The sequence below is a fragment of the Lissotriton vulgaris genome, unplaced genomic scaffold (assembly GCF_964263255.1).
Source record: "Lissotriton vulgaris unplaced genomic scaffold, aLisVul1.2 SCAFFOLD_247, whole genome shotgun sequence".
Classification (NCBI taxonomy): Eukaryota; Metazoa; Chordata; class Amphibia; order Caudata; family Salamandridae; genus Lissotriton; species Lissotriton vulgaris.
Genome location: NW_028255597.1, coordinates 977,705 through 1,003,264, shown reverse-complemented (window position 1 = coordinate 1,003,264; position 25,560 = coordinate 977,705). Strand labels below are relative to the sequence as shown.

The following is a 25,560-nucleotide window of genomic DNA, read 5'->3' as shown; positions in this document are numbered from 1 at the left end:
CCTGAGATACAGCAAAGGCTTCTCTCACTGGGATTCCATTGGAATATCCACGGTGGGCGACATGTGGGAGCGGGGCGAAGTCATCTCATTCACCCGCCTGAGGGGGTTGTATGACCTGGGGCCACACGAGTCATATCATAACGTACAAATACACCATGCTCTGCTTGCAGCCATCCCCTCCGGGTCGACTCTACCAGAGTCATCCCCGTTGGAGGATCGCCTCCTAACTGACTTTATGATAGAAAGAGAGACATCACTGATTTATCGCAAACTCCTGAACAACTTGCCTGACCCACTGGTTCCCCTGAAGGAGAGATGGGAAAGGGAAGTAGACGCCCTAGATGAACACGAATGGAACGAGGCATTGGCGTCACCAAAAGAGGTAGGCATCTCAGCTAGGCTGAGACTCGCCCAACTCAAGGTCCTACACAGAGTATACTATACAAGAACACTCCTACATTGCATCCACAGAATACAGCACCCTTTCTGTCTACGTGGCTGTGGGGAGGAAGGTTCCTTTTTTCACACGCTGTGGGACTGCCCACGCATACAAAACTACTGGCGGCAAATCTTGCGCACTGTATCACAGACCTTAGAGACCTCGCTCCTCCCAGAACCAAGGCGATGTCTCTTAAACGTGTGGGAACCAACAGACTTATCCAGACATAGCCAACTCTGGGTGACACTAGGCATGATTGTGGCGAAGAGAGATATTGCTCAGCGTTGGGGGCGGCAGAACTACCAACGAAGTCGCAGTGGTGCATGAATATGGACAAGATAATGATAACTGAGAGGGCGGTATATTTAAGCCGTGCGTGCCCAGGCAAATGGAATAAGGTATGGTCCCCATGGAATGTGTACCGAGGTGACATATGTGACCCTCTGGCAGAAGATGACCAGTTAGAATCGGATGATAAGGGGGGGGGGGGGTGGGTAGATTGAGGGGAGAGGGGAGGGATAGGAAATACCACACGGATGAACATAGGGGTGGGGGTGCTGTCCTCCCTCACTTCGGTTAAGGTCTCCAGACAATAAATAGCAACATATACTGCCATATGAATCTTTCGTACACCTAAACTGCACTATTACTTTTCTTTGACCGCATTGTGATTTCCTGATTGTTCTTTTTGTTATTTTCATAAAAAATCAAAAAACAAAACCTTACTTAATTTGCAATGTGATATTGGCTAAATACCTTTCACCCGATTTCGTGAAATGCCCTTTTACAGTAGCAATGTGACTACAGTGCGGATGCATGGCTATCACTGCTCCTTATTAGCGGCCGGCCCCTCTGGGTTGTAGGCGAACTGCTGTGTAACTATGTGAAGGTAAAATAAAGGTTTTAAAAAAAAATATTTAAAAAATGTGAAATTTAATGAATGAAATGCATTTGTGGAATCCCTACTTGATGTACAAGATCTTGTAGATTGTTTCCCAACACCTCATGTAATTAATGTACAGCACTCCGTTGCTTCCTAGCTAGGTTTACACTGCATAAATACCCACAAAATATACAAGAACCCAGGCCAAATTTCATATACCTTGTTGTAATATCCATAAGTTATCGCGTTTGGTTGTACGCCAGCCTTTCTCATTTCAAACAAGACTCTCACTGCAAGAACAGGATTTCCCCAGAGTCCACACAGCTGCATTACCACTCTGTAGCACACCTAGTAAACAAAAAAAACAGATGGCATCAACAAAAGGCATTGAGCTAGCAAGTTTGTTCTTCTATTATAGGTATTCAATATTCTGAAGATAAAATGTAATGGTGAATAGTTACTTCATGGGTGATGCACTCAAACATGGTTACCCTTATTCTTCTACAATAACTTTGAACTACAAACAAAGTGACTCAACAATTCAGGTATAAACATGGGTTAACAATCTCATCTCAAAATTAAAATGTATGGTTCTAACATTATCTCCGCATTAAAATTCGGGTGAATTTCCTAAAGTTAATAGGGGAATCTCAGTGCTATTGCCTAATAATATCCATCTACCTCCTCAGCAAGCCTGTATACGTTGGTCCTTGGGTGCTTTTTTCATGGGACCTCATTGAAGCAGGAAAAGGGAGGCAGAGGATATGCTTCAGTATATACACAAAAGTAGAATGCTTTTATGAGGGTGTCCAAAGAATAATGCTTGTGAGGGTAGCATCTACTATGATTAACTTTTAGTTTGCTCTTATAAGAGCGAGTACTTATCGCTCATTAAGAGGAACTGGCATGTACAAAGGACAAAGGACCTCCACTTCTGTCTGTCTAGGGCAAGTTTCTGTACGGTTCAGGGTCTTCATTCCCGATTTCACAGTTTGTCTCCAGGTGTTCTTTGGCCTGCCTGCCTCTCTTCCATTTGCCTTCTGGTGTCCAGTGGAGAGCTGTTCTTGTGACAAAGTCTTGTTCTCTTCAGACTGGGTTTTCTATCCAGCTCCATCTTTTTCTCTTTTTAATGATTGTTTTCTAGGCTCTGTTGCTTGCATCTGGTGAGCAGTTCCTGGTTGGAAATAGTTTGAGGCCAGCAAATGCGCAAGATTCTTCTTAGGGTTCTGGTGTGGAAAGCTGACAGTTTGGTGATGTCGCTATTCATCAGCCGCCAGCATTCTGATTCATACAAGAAAGCAGACAGAATGAAGCTCTGGTAAAGCCTCAGCTTGGTGTTAGTGCTGTACTGAGATTACCCCCACATCCTGAAGGAACCCCTGGCCTTGTTAAGTCTGTGCTTAATGCCACTGCCTGCCCCTCAATCAGGTCTGATAGTACTGGCTAGGTAGATTAACTCTCCTCTCATGGCTATGTCCTGTCCATCCACCTTCATCCAGGAAGGTTTGGACTATTGATTTGCATGCCTTTCTTTGAGTTGATCTTCAAGCCCACTTGCTGTGCAACAAGACCTCTTTTCCTGCATAACCTGGTGTGTGAGTGAGAAAGCAGGGCTATGTAATCCACATAGTCATGGTCTGCCAGTGTAAAGAATAAGGTCCTCTGGTCTGGTCTTAAAGTTGTGTGTTACATCACCCAGTCAATTACTACGTTGAAGAACAACGCTGACATCACGCAGACCTGTCTCCCACTAGTCTTGCTTTCAAAGCTATACCTACTATCAACCACCTTGCAGGGAAAATCAAAAAAGGTCTTGATAAAAAGAATTATCTGCATCAGTCAGCCACAGGATCTCAGTATACACAGGAGGCTGTCACAGTGGAAACTGTCAAACGCTTTCTCAAAATTAATGAAGTTGAAGTTGTCTCTGCCACTCTGTGCACTGCTGTATGATGTTGCGTAGAGTAATAATACTCCATAAAAGGTACTAGACAATTAAATTCCGGTACAAAATATGGCTCACTCGTGACCTAGAAATCAACTCAGCGCTCTGGAAAGCCTTGCAAAACGATCCAAAATCCCACTATGCGAAGTACCTAAATGCCTTGTTAAAAATAACAAAGATGGCAGATATATGGCAAAGGAAATTACCATTGACATCATTCCAGCTGATCGTGAAAAAAGCAGCAAACTTGCACGCTCTAATTGAAGATAAAGCAACCTTAAGCCGACGTGCGCACGCATGGATGGTTTTACAATCCTATACAAGGCTTGAGCAAGCGGCATAATTAGGCCTCGCTTTTCCCCCCACCGAAAAACGAAGTATTTGGAGCTGCGCATGGGGAAATTGCCCTCCAAAGCTGATCAACCGAATTGGAGGACCCCTGGCCGAAAGGATTGTAACCTATGTGGAGCATCAGTTCAGGACTTTATACACCTGATATGCATTTGCCCGGTGTTAGAGTGCCATCGCCGGAATATACTTAGAAGGAAGTTTAATGAAAGAGGCCTCCGCACCTGTCGATCAGCAATACTAAAAACTCTGGACTCAGAAGACCCACAATTAATTTGTCAATTAACTAAATTTTAACCCATTTTGAGAATTTATTGAAAAAATAATATAGGTCATTATAATAATTCAGCAATTCATGCTTGTTTTTAACCTCATGCGCGCTAGCGGAATTCCGCTCCTGCGCTGAGATTTTTTAAATCGCACTTTACGTGACGAGCTGGGCTCGTCATCAGCGTGCGAGGAGGCTACGCCATGACGAGCCCAGCTCGTCATCAGCCTGGAAGGGGTTAAAAAGGTACATATTATGTAAATTGAATTAAAATTTTAAATGTGGTATTAATTGTTTATATCTATCAAAATACGTGAAGGAAATACATTTTATGCTTTGGAATATTATAATGGTTTTAATTAACTATACAATAAAGCATTTTTTCACTTTCACTTTCATCTTGCGTAGAGGAAGGATCTGATCAACAAACCCTCTGCCCTTGCAGTCAAAAGCCTATTCGTTCGGAGGAGGAGCTACGCGGGCATCCAAGATGGTCGCGTGAGCTTCCGAGCTCCCGGGACCCGCGCCGCCCTCATCGATCTATCCTTTGGATATCCTGATTATTTTGATGGGCTTTTGAAGTACTACTCTTGCTGATACTGCTGCACTTTTCAGGGCTGGGATCGGACTCTGGGAACCATCTCTACGTCGTCTTACGTTTTCTGGCCTAGCCCCGGATGGGACCGGGGTCTCTGCTGCTCTGGATGGCCGAGATGTAATTCAACAACAACGGTCGCCTGGCATCTGCTCAACCGGTGACGTTGTCACTTTCATTTTCGGTTTCCCTCTGCCTCCGAGCTGACTACCTAGGAAGCACTCCGCATTCCTGGCTCCGGTAGTCTAGCTAGCTGTGCTCTCTGACTATAATCCTGGACCGTCGGATGCGATTCTTCGTCTGAGTCCTGCTTTGGCGACCAGCGGATCGCTGCCATTTCCACCAGGTCCAGGAAGACCCTTCGGCGTGCTGATTCCAATATGGCGACTAAACCCGAGACGGAGAAACGCAGGACGAAGGTGACTACCCGTGGGGGATCGGTCCAATCCAACGTAATGGACCGCTATACTCAACCAAAAGCCTCCCCCAATGCTGCCGGCCGTAGTCTTGAGAACCCGAAGACGGACCTGGTAGCTACATCGGAGGTGTCTCTTCAAGATCTCATGGCCGCCATTGCTGGGATCAAGACGGACATCGGACAACAGTATGAGGCCATCGTATCCAAGATTGACACGGTGGCGGTGGATGTTACCCTTATTAGAGCTGACTTGGCTAAGACCAATGAGAGGGTCAAAGCCTTGGACCTCAAAGCCACCAGTCTGGTTACCGACATGGCGGAAGCACAATCGGAGATCGGTAATTTGAGGGCATCACACGATCTACTGGCCAGACGCATGGAGGAGTATGATAACAGGGCCCGACGGAACAACATTCGCCTCGTCGGGGTGCCGGAAGACAGTGGTGCTGCTTCTATCGATCTCTTGGTCGAAGAATTAATTGTGACCAAACTTGCTCCCGCAGGCCTCAGTAAGTTCTTTGCGGTCGAGCGTGCGTACCGCTTCCCGGGTGGACAGACCAAGCCGGGGGCTCCCCCAAGGCCTATCATTGCAAGGCTATTCCACTTTCGGGACCGAGACGCCATCCTTCAGGCCTCTCGTAGACATGGTCCGCTGAAATTTGAGAACAGCTCCATTTCCATCTACCCTGACTTCACTCCTCAGGTGCAGCGGCAACGATCGGGATTTCTGGGTGTGAAGCGTCGATTGCGGGATTTGGGACTTAAATACGCGATGCTGTTCCCAGCTCGCCTTCGCATCGAGTATAGAGAACGTACTTTCTTTTTTGATCAACCGGACAGTGTTAGCGACTGGTTTGATCATTGCCCAAGGAGGACACCGAGAGCGGAGGCCCCGGAGGCGCGGACGGAGGTGCATCGGCACAGGAGTGACATTTTGGTTCCAGAGGTTCAATCCTGGGTCGTATTATTTACGGAGTATTGTCTATATGCTTTCACTGTTAGGCCCGGGGGTGGGGCGGGGTGGGATTGTCTCTCCCTTCCTCCTCAGGGGTTCTTTGTGTAGAGTTTGATGAAGGGGCGTCAGGCACACTGCAGTTTGGGGTGGCTTCTAAGTCAGCAGGGGTGAAGGGTGGGGGGTGTTGTAACGGGTTCGTGGTTGGGGGTGGGGGGGTTCTGGTTGTTCTTTGTGTTTTGTATATGGTTTCTCACATGGTATTTTTTCATTTGCTTGTATCCTTAGTTCTGGGGTTCCTGGAGGGGGTAGTTTGGGGGTTCTACGGGGATGGGGGGGGGGGTGGGTGATATGAAAGTACTGTCTTGGAACGTTAATGGTCTGGGAGACAGGATTAAGCGTGGTATTGTGCTTCAATTTATTAGACGCCATTCTCCTGATGTCGTTCTGCTGCAGGAGACCCACTTGATAGGGAATGCTTGTAAAGCCCTGGATCGCCGAGGTTACCGACTGGTGGCACATGCGGGTTTCACTTCCGGTTCCCGGGGGGTTGGCATAATGGTAAAATCCTCCCTGGCCCTTGAGATAGATGAAGTCACACTTGATGATCGGGCCGATATGCTGCTGTTTCGGGCAGGTGGGAGGGAATGTTGATTGTAATTGTTGCTGTTTATGTTCCTCCGGGACTCCAGGCTACTACATATGCTGATTGTGAGAAGGTGGCCTGATATGCAGTGCTCACCTATTCTAGTGAACACTATATATCAGTCCAGCAACCCTTATTGATGATTGGTTGTAAGTCAACCTTATAGACCAGCTATCCTAGTAGCGTGGATACGAGCAGTCTAAGGCTAAAGACTCGAAAGGGCGTGTTAAGCCAGCTGTTATACCACACATATACCCCTTGAACACCAAGTGAAAGGACACCACACAAGTGTTATGAAAATAAACAGTGTATTTATTAAAATCACAACAGCCCTGTACTCTTTATGAGGACAGGGTACTAAGCACAACACAAAACTCTTACGAAAATACTTAAGTTAGCACAGTATATACAAATGCCCGAGGGGCACGGAAAACCATATACTCTGAAAGTGGAATGCGAAATTACTAGCAGGTAAGTACAGTACTAATAGGCTTTGGAATCGCTAGGACTTGACTATAGAATCGTTAGATTACTTCTAGGAGACCCAGGGGACTCGGGTGCAGAGTGTGCACTCTCACGCGTGATGCGGGACAAAGTCTATGGTAGCTAGATTTCACAAAGTTAGTGTTCTCGGGCGAACCCGACCTGGTAGGAGGAAAACGAAAGTGGATTCTGACCCTTGGATAGTGAGGCTATGCTGGGGCACCGAAATGCCGAAGTTACCTAGCCCAGGGGCTGCAGCTGCATATGTCTCAAAAGACGTCGGGAATCCTCGTAGACGGACCAGGAGCCTGGAAGAAAGATGCTGGCAGGCGACCAGTGAAGAGAGTTCGAAGTGATCCAAGCCTGGATCTGGAAGATGGATGACACCTGAAAGCAGAGGGGACCAAGTTCGTGACTACTAGCCAGTAGTCAGGTGGCACCAGGAGGGCACCGGATGGTAGTCACCTCGACTAGGTGAGTGGGTGACGCTGTGCTCGCAGATCTCATGGACCAGGAGGCGTTGTCGGCGACCAGGATGGAGGAGCGAGCTGTCCCACGATGGATGAAGCTGTCGGCGTCGCTGGACCCAGGATTGGGCAACAAAGCCTTGGCAAATTCAAGCCCACGCGGTGGACTCAAAATGGCGTCTGGAGTGGACCAGGAGGGTCCGGGGGGCTTCTCTTGAAGAAGGAAGCAAGGGCCAGTCTGGAGCAACCAGACCAGCAGCAGTGATGTCGTCGGGCGTCGTTCAGAAGGCCACAAGCCAGCGGGCTAGTAGCCAAACAACGCGGTGAGCAGCAAAAAGCAGAAGGGCCCCACGCAGATCGTGGAGATGCTGGAGGGCTGATCTTCGGTGCTGGAGCTGCTCAGGGTCGGGGCTTCTCGGACCCCAAAGCACTCAGCAGAGGGACACTCGGCGGGCTTGTTGTGAAGAAGTCGTGCAGTCTTGGCGATCGTCGGTCCCTCGAGGTCTCGTCGCACTCACGGTTCTCAGCTTGGCTGTAGAGGTGAGTAGAGGTCAGAGGTGCCAGGGAAGCCGGGTCTCGTCGAGCTGGGTCGTCGGATTCCTGAGGAAGGACTTGCAGCAGACCGCAGTGTTCTTGATGGTGCCTGCGGATGCAGGGTGAGTACTCCTTAGCCACAAGGGAGAATCTTGAAGAAGAAATCTTGATGTCCTTTCGCAGAAAGTCGTGTCTTGATTCCAAAGATGATCTAATTTGAACAGGGGGCCCGCTCCTATCTTTACCCGGTGACTAGGTCCTGCCTATGGGTGGGACTAGGAGGGGGGCGGTTACACCCCTCTCCCATGCCGGACTTCCCCCAGGCCAGGGGCTGGTGTGCCCCTGGAACTGGTTCTGACCGGCCTATGCGTAGTGAGCACCGGGGTGCCACTCAGCAGTCACCTTCCTGTAAAGCCCTGCCTACCCAGGATACACAAAACCCTGTCTGGGACGGTGCTAGCACCGCCCTCGACAGGAAACCCTTTGTCCAGGCTCCCCTCGCTGGAAGGACTCCCAGCTGCAGGGGGTCAGACTCGTGTCTGTGGTGGCAGCATCCATTTTGTGGAGCTGAGGCTTCGTTTAACTTTAACCGGGGTTCACAGTTACATACATGTCGTGTCCCTCTAGAAGGGTGGAATGCTAACCCCGTCGCCAGAATTGGCGAGGGGTTAGTATTCCAATTTGTATGACACCTTACTCGACATGTTTTGATAAAGCAATACCAAAGATAGCATTTAACCGCGAGGATTATAATGCACTTAAAAGTATATGGTATGCGTTATCATGGAACAGCTATTAGGACTTGGTTCCGCCAGCTGCAGACAGGCTCAGCTCATGCCAGAGCACCATCTCACACGATTCCAAGCACTCTGCCTTCAGGATTGTCAAGGCCTGCCATAGGAGTGACTGATAGGAATCTGTGTGTCCATTTTTAGGGTTAGATATAGGAATACTATATCTACAGCAAAGGGTGATTACACGACTTTGCCCCAGCTGTCATGCAGCCAGTTGTGTCAAATTTAGGAGGCCAACCAGGGGTGGCATAATACATGCTTCAGGCCCTGGGTACACCTATGCCCTGAGTTACAGGGTCTGACAAGGTGGCCCAGTACCAATTGGTAATGCACCTAGGGTACACGTTGTAATTTAGAGAGAGAACAGCCAGGCTGTGGGTCTGATTGGCAGGCCCACAGCCAGAGAAAGTCGTAAACCAGTGAAACAAAAGCAAAAAATCTGGGTGATCATAGGATTGCAGACCCTACTCTCCTACACTGATCTTGGTAGGACCCTCCTAGGGCTTCCAGACGGTGTCCTTATAATGGGTGGGGACTTTAATTTGGTGGTCTTGGGTGAATGTGACTGGCTGCCCCCCAGGGTTTTGCCTTCGTCCCAATTGTGGCTGACTGAGTTGATTGAGACTTTTGGGTTAGTGGATGTTTGGCGGATGTTGCACCCTACACAAACCCAGTACACTTTCCACTCAGGTGCCCACGGCAGCCTCTTGAGGATTGATTATTTTCTGATGTTAACTGCTAATACCTCCTTGGTGCGTGGGATTCCGACACCTTCCCAGGGGTATTTCTGACCATTCCCCCCTGTTACTTGAGGCTTCGGTGGGAGACTGTTCTGGAGGTAGGGTCCCCCCTCTTCATCCCTGGCATTTTAGGAATCCTCAGCTTCGTTCAGACCTGGTTAAGGCCATTGACTGTTACTTTGACGAGAATGAGGGATCCGTTTCTTCCCCTACTATCCTGTGGGAGGCTTTTAAGTCCGTCATATGGGGTTCCGCGTTGTCCTTTATTGCGGCTGATAAGAAGGCCAGGAGAGAAAATGTGTTAGCTCTTGAGGCAGAAATTACTTCACTTGAAAGTGGCGTGGGTGGTGACGATACCCCTGCAATTTTACACTCCTTAGCGCTGAAACAGGCAGACTATAGGGCCCTGGTGACTGACGCTGCTAAAGTGATGCGTATGAATCAGCTGGGCCGGCTCTATGATGTGGGCGATAAGGCCAGTAAGTTGTTGGCGTGGTTGGATAAATCTGAGCGACTGAATCGTGTAGTGCCCGTGATAACCCGTGAGACTGGAGTGTGTGTGACTGATCCGGGGGAGGTTGTCGAATGTTTTGTGGACCATTTTCAAACAGTATACCGGTCTGTGAGTGATCGAGACGAGGCTGACTCCCGGTGGCTTTTGCGTGACATCGCTGTGTGTCGGAGGAGGATAGCTCCGCACTAGATGCGCCTATTACAGTGGATGAGATTGCCACTGCCATTCGGTCCTTGCGATCAGGTAAAGCTATGGGGCCCAACGGTTTACCTATCTAGCTATACAAACTGCGTCCGGACAAAATGGCGACCCATCTGCACACAATGTTTGTTGATGCTTTTGAGGCGGGCAGCCTCCCTTCCGACCAGCGTTTGGCCACTATAGTAGTCATTTACAAGGACGGCAAGCCTCGTGATCGGTGCACCTCATATCGCCCTATCTCTTCGCTTAACGCCGAGCCTAAGATCCTGGCTAAGGTCCTTGCTAATCGCTTACTGACAGTTATCTGTGACTTGATCCATCCGGATCAGTCCGGTTTCATTCCTCATCGGAATATGGCGCTTAATCTCCGTAGACTTCACAGCGTTCTCGCGAGAGCTGGCACCCTTACTGAACCCGCTGTCGTGGCCTCCCTGGATGCCACGATGGCTTTTGATACCATTGAGTGGCCATATCTGTGGGCGGCCCTTTCGAAGTTTGGTTTTGGTCCTACCTTTATCGCGTGGGTGCGACTCCTGTATGAACAACCGTTGGCCCAAGTCGTAGTTAACGGCAGAGTTTCTGGACCGTTCGCATTGGTGCTTGGCACCCGACAGGGATCCCCGCTCTCTCCACTTCTCTTTGCCTTGGCATTGGAACCACTGGCGGCGTGGCTTCGATGGGAGCCCTCGATTAAGGGGATCCGGTGGGCACCGGACCTGGAGGATCGCGTCTCTCTGTACGCAGACGATATTCTGCTCTATTTTACCTCACCTCAGAAATCCCTTAACATGCTCTTTGATGTTCTCACCTCTTTTGGGAAGAACTCGGGGCTCTTTATTAACTGGACCAAATCGTGTGTGTATGTTATAGCGGGGGAGCTGCCTCCGCTACCGCGTAGATTCCCGATCCAGGTGGCAGAGACTGGGTTCAAATATTTGGGGATTTTCATTTCCATGGACTCCTCTGTGCGGTATGACTGTAACCTCTATGCTCCTCTTCGTCGCCTCAAACAGGATGCGCGGAGATGGCGTGGCTTGCCTCTGTCCCCATTGGGACGCGCAGAACTTTTTAAAAAGATGTCCCTTCCCAGATTTTTGTATGCCTTGCAGAATTTTTTGATCCTGTCCCCTCCCGTTACTTTCGCGAGGTTGAAGGTCTTCAGAGGCAGTTAATTTGGGACGGACGAGCTCGTATCTCCTTATCTAAACTCACGCTCCAGAGGTACGATGGTGGCATAGCCCTTCCGGACATCAGACGTTACTACTGGGCCTCACAGCTCAGCGCGATTAACCACGCGACGTACTCCCCGGGGCCCACTCCCGCCTTTGCTATGGATAAACTCCTGTTGCCGGGTGGCAACTTTAATAGGGCCTTATATTCGAAGGCATCATTCCGCCTTCTGACTGGACCTACGAAATGCGCTGTGCGTGCATGGAAAGATGCGACTGTGGCCACAGGTTGGAGTGATAGATTGACGCGAATGACTCCATTATATGACTCAGAGCGGTTGGGTGGCCTGTGGCGGACGAAAGGGTTTGACAGATGGGAAATGATTGGTATTAGTAAGGTGGAGGATCTTTGGGCCGGTGGCACAATTAAGTCCTTTGAGGCCTTGAAGGTGGAGTATCAAATGGATGACAGGGAATATTTTCGTTCTCTTCAGGTGCGCCACGCCTTGCTCTCTGTTTTCCCCCCTGGGACGGAAATCCCCCAATCATCCCCGCTCGAGGATCGGATTCTGGACGGCCATGTGCCGGACAGCACGATTTCTCTAATTTATAAAAAACGTATTAATACCAGGGCTGATCTTCTGGTGAGGCTTAGGACCTCTTGGGACGGCAGATGGCCTCGAACTGGATGACGAGGACTGGCAAATGGCGATTTCCTCCCCCAGGGAGGTGGCTATTCCGGCCCGCCTTCGCTTTGTGCAGTTAAAGATCCTCCACCGAGTCTACATGACTGGGACGCGTCTGGTTCAGATGGGGTTCTCGACTGATGGGCTGTGTAAGCGTGGATGTGGTATGGATGGCACCTTTCTTCACATTCTATGGGAATGTCCAGTGATCGCCGCTTTCTGGTCCAGAGTGCATGATGTAATGGCGCGAGTCACCGGGGTTTCCCTCCTCCCTAAGGCGAGGCGCTGCCTGCTTAATGTGTGGGAGCCTACGGATTGTACGGCTGCTCAGACCTTTTGGATCACTCTGGGCAACATGGTTGCCAAGAGAGATATAGCGCAACTCTGGGGCTCCCACAGACCACCTGGAATAAGTGCTTGGAAAGAAAACATGGACTGGTGCATGTTTCGGGAGAAGACGGTATATGAGTCTCGGGGCCGGCCAAGGAAATGGGGTAGAATTTGGTCACAATGGAATGAATACCGTGGAGACATTTGTACCCCATCACTTGATTTTACTGCCAACATCCCCTCGTCCCCGTAATTGACGTTCCTAAAGACTGACTACTATGCCTCTCCAATAATCCTCTTCGCCGTCTCCCCGCCCCCCACAAGGTTGCCTTTATTCTTCCAGATGGATCTCCCCCTCCCCCCTCCCGTGCCCTAGACACTGTTCCCACCATGTGAGTGTTTGTGTTGTTTGTTTCAAATTTCATCAAAATTATAAAATGAAACCTAAGTTATCCTTCCTCTGATGTTTGATGCCAATGCACCGTAGTGATGTTATTTCTGGCTTTTTCCGCAGCGCAAGGTGGCCTGGAATAGTGTTGATTGTCATAACGGCCGGCCCGATTGGGTTGTAGGCAGACGCTGTGTACTGTGCATACGATAATAAAGGTTTAAAAAAAAAAAAAAAAAAAGCCTATTCGTTCCTTCCCAAATCAATGAAAACATTGGTTGGAGGACCTTGGATGATGATTCAGAGTCTGCCTTGAACATTCAGGTTGTCTTGGCAAGGAACTTGTTCATTCTCGAGTGATTGGATGGAAGTGACACATTCTCTTTTCAGTGGCCGGACGGTAATCACATCCATCCAAGTCTGTCTCTGCTTCTTGGATGTCCGTTTAACTTATTGGTACTAGTTTGTTCAAGACTTGTTTGAAGTGCTCAGCCTAGGGTGATTCCTGCATGTTCTCTGTTGTGAGCACTCTGCCTTGCTTGTCCATGATAAGGGTGTTGTATGTTGCTCGAGATTTATCATGGACTATCTTTGTGATCTTGAAGTCCTTTCCTCCTTCCCCTCTACTGGCGGCCTCCTCTGCTTGGCTTTCAAGGTTATCCTTGTGTGCTCTCTTGTCTGCTGTTGTTTGTACTTTTCCTGCACTCTGTCAGATATGGCCGCCACAAGTTTGGCCTTTGCTGCTCTCCTGTCTTCAATTACTTGCCATGTCTTGTCTTATCGACTAGTTTCTATTCCTTGTCTAAGTTCCCAAGCATATTTCACTGCTCCTCACATATGTTGAAGAGACTGTTCACATTTCTTGTTGATTGCGTTTTCAACTAACTCAAACAGACCCTCCATGTCTGCCAGAAGTTAGAACCATTTTTTAATGTGTAAGACTAACGCATCTTGGTCTTAAGGTCTTGTAATTTTGCCACATCGAAGTGCTGTCACCCTCATGTTTTGAGTTCTGTTATTCTGAGCATCAGCTTCACAAGAGCCGTCACTAGATGGTGATCACTGCCAACACCCACTCCCCTTTCACACTGATACTGTGCAGTGAGCGTGTCCAGTTTCTGCTTATCATCAAGTAGTCAATCAGGTTTCTCCTCTGCCATTGGGTGAGCATCAAATTAGTTTCTTTGTATCACGGTGGAGGTAGAGTCCCTCCTATGACCAGATTACTTGCGTTGCAGAAGTTCAGTCTTTCTCTATTGTTCATTGTTCTACAACTTTTCATTCCCATGGCTCTGTCATGGTTCGCATTGTTATTTCTGACTTTAGCATTCAAGTCTCCATCATATTCTTTAGGTCATAGTTTGGCACAGCTTCAAGCTTAGCTTGCATCCGTTGGTAGAATATGTCCTTGACTGTTTCCTCTGCATCATAGCACCGGATAATGGTGGAGTCGACGTGTCTGCCTTTTAACCAGCCTGTCATGAGTATGTCTATTAGGCATTTCTCTGTCCCCTTGCTCAGGATGATAGTTACTTCCTGATGTTGGTCATCATCATCATCCCTTCCTGAGTGCAGTACAGTATCTACAGTGGTGGTTTTTATTCTGCTAGAACTGGCCCACCTCCTTTCGCTGACTCCCATGATGTATAGGTTGTAGCGCCTCATCTCAGATGTTACTTGAGCCAGCTTTCCTGCGTCACACATTGTGTACATTGCGGTATCCAATGCTGAACTTGCATTTGGAACTTTTGTCATCCTGTCAGTAGTTTTCTTGTGGCACTGACTACTGTCAATCATGCATGTCTCATGCAGACACTTTGGAAGACCCTTGTGCCCAGAAGATTTAGAGATTCTAACTTCTGTGAGTAGAATTTGTAGAGCGCACGAATGCCGAGGCATCTTGACGCTGGGAGTAGCCAGGAAATGAGTGAAAGACCAGAAAATACAGCTTCATTCCTGTGAAGGGAAGAACCAGGTTTTAAGAATTTTCCTAAACTGTGGTCTGGTAGATTGGAGCCTACTACTGGCCGGCAGTTCATTCCAGAGCTTCAATGCTTCATGGGAAAGGTTTCTACCTCCCCATCTAGCATTATGGATTTTGGGAACCTGGACTTGACCTTTACTGGCAGATCTAAGATTCCGACGTGGGGTATACCACTGGAAAAGTTTCTGTAGCTTCAACGACCCTCCACCGTACAGTGCTTTATGCACCAGACATAGCACCTTAAACTTGATGCGCTGCCTGACCGGAAGCCAGTGAAGCTCCCTAATACTGCTAGAGATGTGGTGGTATTTTGGAATATTAAGCAGTACTCGTGCCGCTGCATTTTGCAGTGATCGAAGTTTTAGCAATTGGCGTTTGTCTACACCCAAGAAAAGGACGTTACAGTTGTCAATTCGAGAGAAAATTAAAATGACTACAACCGATTTTCTAAAGTCTAGAGGTATAAAAGGCAGAATTTCTTGCAATATTTTTAATAGAAAAAAGCAGGATGATGTCAAAAGGTTGATCTGTCCAGCAAATGTTTATTGGACATCACACAGAAATCCTAGGTTCCTCACTTTTGCTGCAGAATTCGGGCAATGACATGCATCTGCCGGCCACCAGGATTGGTTCCAGAGTGGAAGTCCATTTCCAAACTCCATGACCTCTGTTTTTATCAGTGCTAAATCTAAGGTAGTTCAGATGCATTCACTCCATTATGTGAATAAGACATCTGTGAAATCTCCCAGCCATTGTTTCTACACTCAAAGAAATGGAGATAACAATCTGAGTGTCATCGACAAATGATACCAACTAAAAACCATGAGCCCTGGTCAGCTTGGCCAGAGGCAGAACTTTTGTTTCTGTAACAAATGCTTTTTATGGAACAAGGTTGTTAGCCTTCCACCAAACTCCACACCTGGAGGACCAGTGGATTGCACTTAAGTCTGGTCTCTACAGTTAGACCTGACCAGCCTGAGTGACCCTGCCAGGAGTCTAAGCAACATATCTCTCCAGGTCGCTGAGACACACAAGCCTCTTGACCATTCTATGGTGGTAATCATAAGAGGAGCAAAAGAGTGGGTGTTTGACACAAATGGGTCTGTAAATGTATTTCAGATAGGAAGGTCTGCAACTCCTCCTATGTGTCTGAGGTGTATGTCTATAAACGGACTGTGAAGTTTGTCCTAGGGAGAAGATGTTTATGTATCTACTGTGAGTATCTGTAAATGCATGTATGTAGTGAAGGTGTTTACAAGAGTGCCTGGAAAACTTGAGTACACAGAAAACAGAACCCAATTAATCCCTCAATATGCAATTATGGTATCTGCCATTTTACGTACTGGAGGTCCGCCATTGTGTGACTAAATTGTGAATAGGATTTTACTTGCGACCTTTACAAAGCATACATAAAAAGAAAGTGTGTGAGGCAGAGATAGAGTGAAAGTAAGAGGCAGAGAAAAAGATGAGGGGGGAGAACAAAAGGCTGTGAGCAGCAGGGCGTGGCAAGGCTGGCATGTGAGATACAGGGCCTGGCATGTGGTCATGCCCAGCAGCCAACCCCCCGCTGCCCAACAAAGAGTTCTGGTTGAGTGCCAAGCGATGGCTGGGAACAGGGCATTGTTGGGAACATAATTTACTGTTAAAAAGCAAACCTTGAAAGACACTCAAATCACTAGTCCTGGTTTAAACGCATAAAACCGCTGAAATTTACCAGTTCTGGTTCAAGGCGCCCACAACACACACCTAACATTCATTGCTCACTATGCTCAAATTATGTAATGATGTACAGTGTGTGCACTACGAACTTTAACTGGTGAATTTCTGGGGTTTTACACGTTTGAGCCAAGAATACAACTCAGTTTTTAACTAATATGTAGAACCTCTAGACTGTGCTGGAAGGGTAGAAAGTAAATGGCTGTTGAGTCTCATGTTAGGCACAGAATCTCTAGTGCAGAGAATTCCAACTAGTAATAATATTCACCAAGGAAAGGAAATGGAGATTTCAGAGAAAGGGGAGGCCCTCAAGGGACATAATGAGTGCTGTGGGGTAGTGCCAGCTGGGATGATATTCCTCACTCTGCCTACATGAAAGGTGCACCAGGATAACCCTGTCCTGGCGTTCAGCTGATCATAGTGGTAATAAGGGCACATTAGACTACTTCTAGAGGGCATAAGTAAACTGGAAGTAGTGCATATCACACAGCACGTTCTACTCCTAAGGCTGATTAGAAGTGCCCGCATAGAGTCACTCCCTTGGATGAAATAAAGGCTATCGATCTGTACCCTAGCAGCAGGAAAAGCCTATTAGACAGTGTTGAAAAGTCATCCTGAGCCCTGGGCACCATCCAACGTTTTGCCGAATGGTACTAGTGGTAACTGACTGACTGACCCTGGGCTCTGACTGACCCTGGGCTCTGCCTAACCAGGCCCAGTCCTATGCTGAAAGAGACACATTTAGAATACAGTGAAAACACCTACATACACCAGGGTACACTATGGTATGGGGTACCCTGTGATTGGCATGAACTACCCTATCAGACCCCATTAAATAATAGGGCTGGGAGAGTAAAACTACCTAGAAGTCCCTAGTCCACAATAGGGATTGTCGGTTTAGAGGCTAGCAGCTTTTTCTGCACTTGCATGTGTGCACTGCGGAAGCCCGAGGTCAGTTTAAAGTAGCCCTGGGTAGCAGGACTGCTATTAAAAAGTAAATTGTGCCCAAATCGACTTTGGTGTTTGGGGCACTTAAAAAAAGGATAACCTACAATCTTTTGGCATATAGCAACCCCCAGGGTCTCCCTAGGTGTCCCAAGGGGTGGGGGTGGGGGGGGGGGGTCAGGTATTTATGAGGTAGACCCTTATATATAATGAGTTTGATATGCTTTGGGTTAAATGAAATTTCAAAATTCACTCCCCACATTGTGATAAAGTGCTGCCCAAATTCGACTGTAATATTAGGAGCAGTGTGGAGGGAGGATCTGCAATATTTCTGCAGAATCAGAGCCCCCAAAGTCTCCCCTAGTTGTCCCATGGGTTGGGGCTCCTGTAGATATAAGTGAAGTACTTATAAAATATGTTTTTATAAGCCCAAGTGCTGGAAAAATGGCCCAAGTCATTTTTCCCATTGCAAATCCCATGCCACATAGGTTAACATGGCAAGAAGTTATCAATTAACAACTCCTGATAGGAGAGTGATAGAACTTCCCTTCAAACACTTCCCAGAATGGTAGTGATGATTCCAACAATATCATATTGTTGAATTTCTCTTAAAATGTACAGACAAGAAGGTATAAGACTTTCTTGTTTGTAAGTCCAGATTCAGCCTTCTAGTTGTCTGTCCTGATTGGTCAGAGTTAAGTGGATTATCCAGACTGCCTTGAAGAGGTGATAAAGAGCCCCTGGGATTAACCAGCTCTGCTGGGAGGGCAGTGTGCTGCTACACAGGAATGCCAGAGCAGGGGGAGGAGTAGTAAACCATGGTCTTCAAAGGGAAGCGGACAGCCTCAGTGTCATTTACATCTCTACTCTCTTGACCCAAAGCCAGAGCTACAATTAAGAAAAGAATGAGCTGATGCCAGGGGGAGAGGCTATGGAAAGTTCCACTTTGGGGAACTTCAGGAAAAAGTTCCAGAAGTTTGGAGAACTTTGGAGCAACTTTGAAAAAAAGCTCCATTGGGGACCTGACTCAACCTGGCCAGCCAAGCGGCCTGCCTTCAACCGCAAGCCGGCCAAGCGATCCAGTTTTGTCCCGCTGAAAGCTCCGTAGGTCCGACTTCCAGAGTTTGACCGGGAGTAGAAGGAATCCGAAGCCGGCGAACCCTCATCGAATCCGGCCTGGTAAAGAGCATCGAGGGACCCCGAGAGAAAACCTCCAGAAAAGTTTCAAAGTCCAAAGGTAAAAACTGTGACCAGGACCTACCGCGAGTGGTAGTCGCTCAGGGCTCCATCGCAGTCAGCCTGAAACTTTGACTTGGAGCCGGTCTATCGCGACCAGATGCCCCAATATGGTGCTATAAGTTTCTAAGTGCTATTAAGTGATACATCTTTAAAAATTCATATCTCCGGTTCCCTGCATTGGATATTTGTCGCTTTGGTGTCATTTTAAAGATAAAAATATTTCCTATTTTTATAAATTGGTGTTGATTTTTTATTATATTTTGTGTCTTAATTATGTACTGAATTGGTGTTTTTAAATGCTTTAAATGTCTGTTTTTTTGGGGCGTGGCCAAGATGGCGGGCTGAGAGGACGCTCTTGCCGTGAGCTCCCGAGCCCCTGGAAAACCTGCACCTTTCTACACCGCTAATCTCCCCCGGATCGAGCGGAAAACGCACCCCGTACTCCCCGCGGTGGTGTGGAGCAGTCCGCAACCCTCAGTTTCCTTGCTGCGGCGGCGGAGCCGCTTGAGAACCGGCCGCGGCGAGGGCCGCCGGAGGACTCGCCGGAAGACCCGATCGCGAGGCCTCGGTAACCCAATGAAGGGAGCCAGTAGCACGGAGTGGACCAACAGATTGCGGGCGACTCGACACCGCGACCGTCCCCGTTGTGATCTGGGACGGCCCTCCTCGGCGGAGCGGAGCTGCATTAGCGGTGGGAACGGAGGCGGAGCCGACAGGAAGTAGCTACGCAAGCCCGGGGATCAGATAGGCCGCGAGGCCTGCACCACGTGGCCCGGCCCTGAGCCCCGCCTTTAACCGCTGCTAGGCGCTGCCAGGCCCTCCGGCGCCCACGGCCGCCTTTGCGGCCCGCGAGACCTAACCCCTCTCCGGTCCGGAGAGAGGTGGACTCCCTGGGAGAACGAGTGAACACGGTGGAGGCGGCTGGCCACTCCAGGGACGAGGAAATCACCCACTTGCAACAGGAGGTCCTGAGGCTGAGGGACCAGCAGATCGATCGACAAGCCCATGCCGAAGACCTCGAAAACAGGTCCAGACGGAACAACATTAGGGTCCGAGGAGTTCCATCCAACGAGGAGGGTGAAGACGCGGCCGCCTACTTAGGAGTCCTGTTCCGTGAAATTCTGGGAGAGTCCGAAGACTTCCCAATTCGGATCGACAGAGCGCACAGAGTTGGTCGGTCTCGCAGGGCCTCAGCGCCTCCTCTGGACATTTTAGCCTTCTTGCCAGATTTCCCCTTGAAGGAGCGGATTCTTCGTGAGGCACGCCGGCAACAGCCTTTCCGCTTCAGAGATCACCCGGTGGCTCTCTACCAGGACCTGTCCGCAATAACACTGCAGAAACGGAAGGCCTTTAAAATTGCTACGGACTTCTTGAGGGAACATGGCACACAGTACTCGTGGGGGCACCCCTTCCGCCTCATCTTTCGTTGGAATGGAACTTTGCACCAGCTCCGGTCCCTCCAGGATGTATGCGGGGTGCTGGGAATCACTGCATCGGACACGGACACCCCGGCGCCTCGTCGCAGGCGGAGCACGCGAGATGGCTGGCAATTGGTCGGGGAACGGCGATCCCCGCCGCCCGCGAGACCTGACTCGCCTACAATTCGGGCAGAAATGTCCAGCGCCATACAGGAGGCCTCCAGGACTACGGCGAATGGCGATGTGGCCTTGACGGCCTGAACTTGCTCCGGGGGGAGTCTGCAGTAGCCTATCTTCATCGCAGGTGCGGGGGTTCCGGGGGTGGGGGTGTTGGAGGTGGTGGCTGGACGTCCACTTGAACAACTTTCCACGGCCTTGTCCGTTGAGGACCAGACTGGGACAATGGAGTATTCTGACTGGTTTGGGGTGAGGGGGGTGGGCAGGGGAGTTGAACGGGCGACTTTGGAGTTTGGGGGTTCACTGGGATGCCGGGGAGAAGGGGGAAGTGTGGGGTTCCAGGGAGGGGGGGTTCACACAGTTGGGGGTTCGGGGACTGTACTGTTTGCTTTCATTGTGTGCTGGGGCCGCTCGCTGCTGCCTTTGAGTTTAGTCCGGTGGGCCTTGCCCGCCTTGATGAGCGTTTTCTGGTATTCCCCTCACTGATGGCCCTTAAGATTGTTACCTTGAATGTGAAGGGGCTGAATAACCCGGTTAAACGGAAGGCTGTACTGTCCCTCCTGGAGGACTCACAGGCAGACATCTGTCTTCTACAGGAGACCCATCTGCTAGCTAAAGACTGTCACAGGCCATGGACCCCAAAGTTCCCCACGCAGCTTTTCTCTTCCTGCGCTTCCAAGACGGCAGGGGTAGCGCTCATGATATCTAGGAGGTTCAAAGGGGAGGTCATGCAAAAGGTAGCGGAACAGAAGGGGAGGCTCTTGGCATATAGGGTCAAGGTAGGGGGTCTGGTGTTCACTATAGGCTCCACATATAGCCCCAATGATCATCAGGATCAGTTTCTACACAGGGCACTGGAAGACGTGACATCCACTCCTGACAGACACATCGTGATTGGGGGGGACTTGAATATGGTCTTTGATGCGTCCCTGGACAGGTCGGTGCAAAGGCGCCTGCAATCGGGAGAGCTCTCGGGCTCGGTTCGTACCCGTTTGGAGAAGCTTGATATGCACGACATGTGGCGCCGCCTCCACCCCGCGACCCGCGCATATTCCTATTATTCCCACGCCCACAAATCCTATGCAAGGTTGGATCATCTCTTGGTGACGGGCCCGATGTTCGAACTGGCCTCGGGCGCCGACATAGGGGTCCTGTCTCTCTCAGATCATGCCCCGGTGGAGGGCACTTTCCGACTGCCTCCGGTGTCTCCCTCGCGAGGGGTCTGGCGCCTCAGGGACACTCTGCTGCACAAGCAGTCTGTGGTGAAACAGGTCCGAGAGTCCATAGAGGAATATAAGCGTACTAATGACAACGACGACACCACCCGCGCGACGCAATGGGCCGCCTTGAAGGCTGTGCTCCGCGGCAAGTTTATTGCCATCTCCTCGGCGGAGAATAAAGATCGCCAGCTTAAAAAGGACGAACTTACACGCAAGGTGAGGGAGCTGGAACAGGTGCATCAACGGACGGGAGCCCCTCGTGTCTGGAGGCAACTTAAAGCCGCCAGGAAACTCCTGTCCGCGCTTGATATGGACAGAGCGGACGTACTTCGCCTGAAACATAAGTACTACACCGGCGGCGACAGATGTGGCCGGCTTCTGGCGCATGAACTCCGTGTGCAGCACCAGCAGCACCGGGCGAAGGAACTAGCGGCCCCCACTGGAGGGACAGTCACGGAGGATGGCCAGATTGCGGACGTTTTCCGTGGTTACTATGCTGACCTCTACGCCGGCGTTCCCCCCTCAGCGCGAGCCGAGGCAGACTATCTGGAGTCGGTGTTGCTCCCGTCCCTAACGCCGGACCAGGCCCAATATCTTGAGCGGGAGATTCGGATTGAAGAGGTGGTCACAGCTATCTCCAGACTCAAAAACGGGAAAGCCCCGGGGCCCGACGGTTTTATCCCTCTCTTTTACAAGACCTTTTGCCAGGACCTCGCACCACTGTTGACGCGCCTGTTTAATTCGTTCTTTGAACCGGGCGCTATCCCCCCCGAAGTTCCTCCAGGCGACGGTGTCGATCCCTAAACCGGGCAAGGACCGGACTGTATGCGGGTCCTACCGACCGATTTCACTCTTGAATACAGACCTGAAGATTTTCACCAGTATTTTGGCGGCACGTCTGGCACTCCACCTCCCGGGTATGGTTGACCCAGATCAGGCCGGGTTTGTCCCGGGCCGGCATACTGTCGATAACACTAAAAGGGTGACCCATATACTGGAGAAGGCCTCACGGATACCCGGGGAACGTATGCTCCTTTCCATCGACGCAGAGAAGGCGTTCGACAGAGTGCATTGGCCATATTTGGAGAAGGTATTGGGCTAATTTGGCATAGGTGAGAAGTTTAGGCACCTGGTATTCAATTGCTACTGATTCCCGTCCGCGGTAGTGAGGGTGAACGGATGCAGCTCCCGGCACTTTGTGATAGAGAGAGGCACCAGACAAGGGTGCCCACTGTCGCCATTGCTTTTCGCTCTTTATATGGAGCCGTTCGCACAAAGAGTTCGCCAGAACCCCAACGTCACAGGTGTCCGCATGGGGGAGTTCCATCACACCCTTAGTCTTTACGCGGACGACATGATATAGACGCTCGACGACCCCAGGAGGTCATTGCCTGCTTGTATTGCTGAACTGGAAACCTTCGCGACTGTAGCGGGTTTCAAGGTAAACCTTGGGAAGTCGGCGGCCCTTGACATCTCGCTGTCCGGCGCCACCAGGGCTGACTTACAGAGGCTCTTTCCGCTGAGCTGGTCTAGAGATCAGGTACCCTATTTGGGGATTCTCCTAGCACCCTCTCTTCCTGCTATGGTCGCAGCCAACTATACGGCTTTAAGTAAAAAGATCAAGGAGGAACTGGCCCGTTGGGACAAGGGCACATTGTCGTTGCTGGGCAGGGTGGCCGCGGTAAAAATGACCCTTCTGCCGCAGGTCCTGTACCTCTTTCAGGCTCTCCCGTTGCAACCCCCCAAGGGATGGCTTGGACAGACTCAGTCTGATATCACACGCTTTGTGTGGCAGGGTCGTAAACCTAGGCTCAAGAGAGCCATACCCACGCTAGCGCCTGAGTCTGGTGGCCTTGGTATACCGGACTTGCACAAGTATTTTCAAGCTGCTCAATTGCGCTACCTAGTAGAGTGGAGCCGGTGGGAATCGGACAAACATTGGTTGTTTCAGGACCAGGCGGTGGCGGGCAGAACGCTGCAGGAGGTGCCCTTCCTGCGGAGGGCCCAACGCCCCCCCAACCTCTATGCGTCCTTCGTAACGCGGGTCCCGCTCCGAGTATGGGACTCCGTGTCCACCAAGCACGACCTCACCACCTTTCCTTCTCCTTTCACGCCAATAGTTGGTAACCCGGACTTTGGCCCAGGTATGGAACCAGGAGCCTTTGAGCTCTGGCGAGTGGCCCGTTGCTCCGCCCTATTCCACATGTATGGCCCAGAGGGTGCGGTCTCCTTCCAGGATCTACGGCGGGACTTCGGTCTACCCGAGACGGAGCGCATGAGATATATGCAGGCGCGCCACTGGGCGCTACAGCCGCAGGTGCGAGAATCGGCGGGCCGGAAACTCACGGCATATGAGCGCTGGCTGGTAACTCGCTCATCGGACGCCAAGCTTATATCCGACCTTTATAAATTGTTGCAACCTCCCCCCTTTCACATCTACAATCCCGGGAGAGAGCGGTGGGAGCGGGAGCTGGGGCGAGCGTTGAGCCTCACTGACTGAGACCACATCTCCTACCGGGCACGACACTCTGCCTACCACACTGGGCTCACAGAGACTTTCACAAAAATTTCGACTTACTGGTACCGCACCCCCGAGAAACTACATGAAATGAACCACTCAATACCCAAGACTTGCTGGAGAAACTGCGGTCAGACTGGCACACTCACTCATATACTATGGGAATGTCCCCTGCTGACTCCTTACTGGGAGGAGGTGCTGATGAGGTTGACCAATGCTTTGAGATTGAATTACCCCGCTTTCCCGCCTATGTTCTACTGGGCTTGCCAAATGGTTTAATGTATCCACTAAGATCTAAGAAGGGTAGGCAGATAGCGATCGCCCTGGGATCGGCAATACAGACTATACTCATTCATTGGCGCACTACCACACCTCCTACTGTTGTTGGCTGGCTACATAGATTGTGGCATGTCCTAGGCATGGAAAAGATGTCCCTGGTGGTGGCGGGGGAGGTGGACACATTTGAGGAGCTGTGGGCACCGTTTCACACATTGTTAAGGTCAGAATTCAAAGAAATCACTTGCCCTAGATATCTCAGATTGCTACGGCTGACGCCGCCGCCAGACCCGCCCGTCTGAGCTGGCCGAGTAGTTAGCTAGAGGGGGGGATGGATATTACGCTGCCACAGTGAGAAGACGGAAGGTTGATAGCACAGTACAGGGGGTGGGGGAGGGAGTTGGGGGGTTGGGGGGGGGGGGGGCAGTTGGTTGGAGGGGGGGGTTCTTTGTCTTTCTTTTTCCTTTTGTTTTGTCCCCGTCCACAGGTGCGCTAGCCATGTGACTCTGGTACAAAATGTGCCCATCGCACTGCACGAACTGACTTCACGTATATGTTGAATTGTACACACTAATTTGCGGGGTGCACCTGTGGTTTCTCGTCTGTAATGTTGTCCTTTTTCTTTCAATACTGCAATAAAATACTTTAAACCTAAATGTCTGTCTTTAAAGTTAAGCCTGCCTGCTCGCAGACACGTTACCAAGGGTTGAGCATAGGAATCATTTTCTAGGACCTACTCTGAGCCCTATACTGTGTTAGTTGCCTTATTGCCTGTGGCAGATCTACATTTGCCCCTACCAATAATCCAATTTCCAACAGACATCCATTATGGTGGAGAAGAAAGCATGAAGGTACAAGGGAGATTTCTTCTGTCCCAGTGAAGGAGCGTAAAAGGTATTGATGAGAAGGAGCTGGCTTAACTATTTGTTTGTGATCTAGAAGAACGGCAGAAAAATATTCTGTCGGCTCTGGGCACTGTTTTGGCTAAGCTGGTGAAGCTGGTGAATGTTTTCACACTGGTTGATTTCTGGTTGGTAAAAATGTATCAGAATGTTAAAGAGGAGGATATGCTGTGAAGGAGATCAGACTAAAGGTGTCACACTTGATCACAGGGAAGGAGAGCTGTCGAAATATCTGGATCACTTAATCCTGGACAGCAGGGCACAAACTTTGGAGGAGTGCACAAATCAGTTGTCAGGGCTTTTTAGTACGGTCTCCAGAAAGGGTTCTTTCAGATATGTTCCCGATTCCAGGACACGCTGGTGAG

General features: G+C 49.9%; 1 protein-coding gene across 2 annotated transcripts in view; it reads right to left on the bottom strand.

Moving 5' to 3' along the window:
• DENND4C (DENN domain containing 4C) overlaps nucleotides 1-25,560 on the bottom strand; it is a 1,503,495-nt gene that overhangs the window by 682,162 nt on the left and 795,773 nt on the right. For both annotated transcript variants that reach the window (XM_086951990.1, XM_086951991.1), the window contains exon 19: nucleotides 1,542-1,670. In XM_086951990.1, coding sequence (XP_086808116.1) covers nucleotides 1,542-1,670 — 129 coding nt within the window. The remainder of the gene's footprint in view (nucleotides 1-1,541; nucleotides 1,671-25,560) is intronic.